Genomic DNA, 1,957 nt, shown 5'->3' on the forward strand with positions numbered 1-1,957 from the left:
ATTCTTACAACAACATACTAGAGTTCAACATAGTTCATAACTTCTAACAGACCCGTAATTCAAACTGGAGTTCAACATACTGGAGTTCAACATACTTAATAGATTCTTACAGAACCATACACACATACAAAACAGATCCATTGATACTACTTCAGAAAAGGTCAGCTAAGCAGCCTCTTCATCTTGTTCATTCATCCAAGATGGCCTGGATTCCCTTCATCTTCTGCTTGTTCTTCTCCTCTGCCTTCAACATATCAGCAATCTGAAGCTTGAGCTGAGCCCTGTCTTTAGTGAGCTTGTCATGTCCCTTTTTCAGATCACCCATGTGACCCTTCAACTAGAGATTCTCTTGGATGAGCATCAGATTGTCTTGGGGTGAGCTCTTCCTGAGACTTAGTGACTTCATCAACCTACTTCAGCTTCAGATTCTCTTGCTTGAGCTTCTCCACAGACTTAGTTAGTTCTTCAACCTGGAACTGCAAGTTCCTCATGGCTGCACTATGCACTTCCTTCTCTTTCAAATGGTTGAACTTCATGTTCCTGATGACAGTGCCTTGGGCTTTTGTCAGGTTCATCAGGACTGCATACTTCCCTTGCAGCTTGAATATCTCTGCATCTTTCTTCTCCATCTCAGTCTTCATATCTGAGACAACTGAGTTGGTCAGCTCAGCTTTCCTCTCCTCTGCACTCTCCATCTTAGACTGCAAATATCTGAAATCCAGCACCCTATCCTCCTGGGCATTCAAAAGTTGATGAACATCTTCAACTAATTTGTCATAGTTGGCCTTCAGTTTATTTTTTCTTCTTCTGTCAAATGGTGAATAGCGAGTGAACTCTCCAGGTTATCCTTCCTCCTATCACTCCTACTGTCTTGATACATTTCCCATAGCTTCAACAATGCATTCTGAAGTGTAGGACGCCACTCTGGGTCAACCCATTCAACAGAACCACAGTTCTGACCTTCCTGCAATATATTCATCACCTATATTTGTTAAAGGATATGATTGTAAAGAACATCACAGCTACACTAAATATTACAATTAAAGAATATGATCTTAAGTAAAGAACTAAAGAACAACAGAACTAACTAACTGAAGAACAACACAGCATGTGCACTGCAACCAAATCACATAGCCACATTATTTAATCATAACAAAAAGTACAACAACTATAAAGCACTCATAAAGCACTAAACTATCAGGTATAAGGCTTAAAGAATGTTGTGCACTGAAAACTAAGCTCTTGGCCACATATTAAATTAACACATGCCTACTCCAATGACCAGCATCAGTGCATCAGTACTAGTAATTGGATAAAGAATGGCAATCACAAGAACATAATCTAACTTGGACCAAACTACTACCAATTAAAAATACTGTGGGGCTACTACCAACTCATTTTAATACACAGAACATAGAAAGCGCAGAATCTTACTTTCAGAGGACAAGCTAAGAACCTCCTGCCCGTCTCAAATCCCTCAAAGGCTACACGCCTCTCACATGGCAGCCCATGGTGCTGGCAGGGAACAATGGTTCCAGTCTCAATGCCCATGTAGTCTTGCTCTTCAATGCTGGCAGGGATCTGCAGGAGCAAAATGAACCAAAACCCCCCAAATCAAAGATCAAATCCCCAAAGCAGGAACCCTAACCCTAGATACACCACTCACCCGGTACAACATGTTGTCGTCGGAGGAGGAGTTCATGTACTGCAGGTTGGAGCAGGAGTCGCTGCTCTCATCCTTGTGAACCATGGCACGGTGGCGGCGGGGGAATGCGCGGCGGTCGGCGGCGAATCAGCGGGCGAGAGCTCGAGCGGGGCGAGGGCTAGGGTTCGTGGAGAGTGAGTGGGTTGGGTTCGAGGGAGTTCGGTTCGACCAGGTATACCGAGCCAAGACCGACTGAGCCGGGTTTTTTCCTAGCCAGGCGCACCGGTTCGGCAGCTGGTCAACTGACTGGTG

General features: G+C 44.3%; 1 protein-coding gene across 1 annotated transcript; it reads right to left on the bottom strand.

Annotated features, from left to right (window-relative positions):
• Positions 1-410: 410 nt before the first annotated feature.
• On the bottom strand, positions 411-1,750 carry LOC147977974 (uncharacterized). The gene is made up of 4 exons (XM_087514608.1): positions 1,667-1,750; positions 1,435-1,581; positions 879-982; positions 411-807 (listed from the first exon to the last, which is right to left on the bottom strand). Exons 1-4 carry the CDS (start codon positions 1,748-1,750, stop codon positions 411-413), a joined length of 732 nt encoding a protein of 243 aa, XP_087370734.1.
• Positions 1,751-1,957: the final 207 nt, after the last annotated feature.

Source organism: Triticum urartu, chromosome 3A (genome assembly GCF_056163025.1).
Source record: "Triticum urartu cultivar PI428250 chromosome 3A, HENAU_Tu73, whole genome shotgun sequence".
Classification (NCBI taxonomy): domain Eukaryota; kingdom Viridiplantae; phylum Streptophyta; class Magnoliopsida; order Poales; family Poaceae; genus Triticum; species Triticum urartu.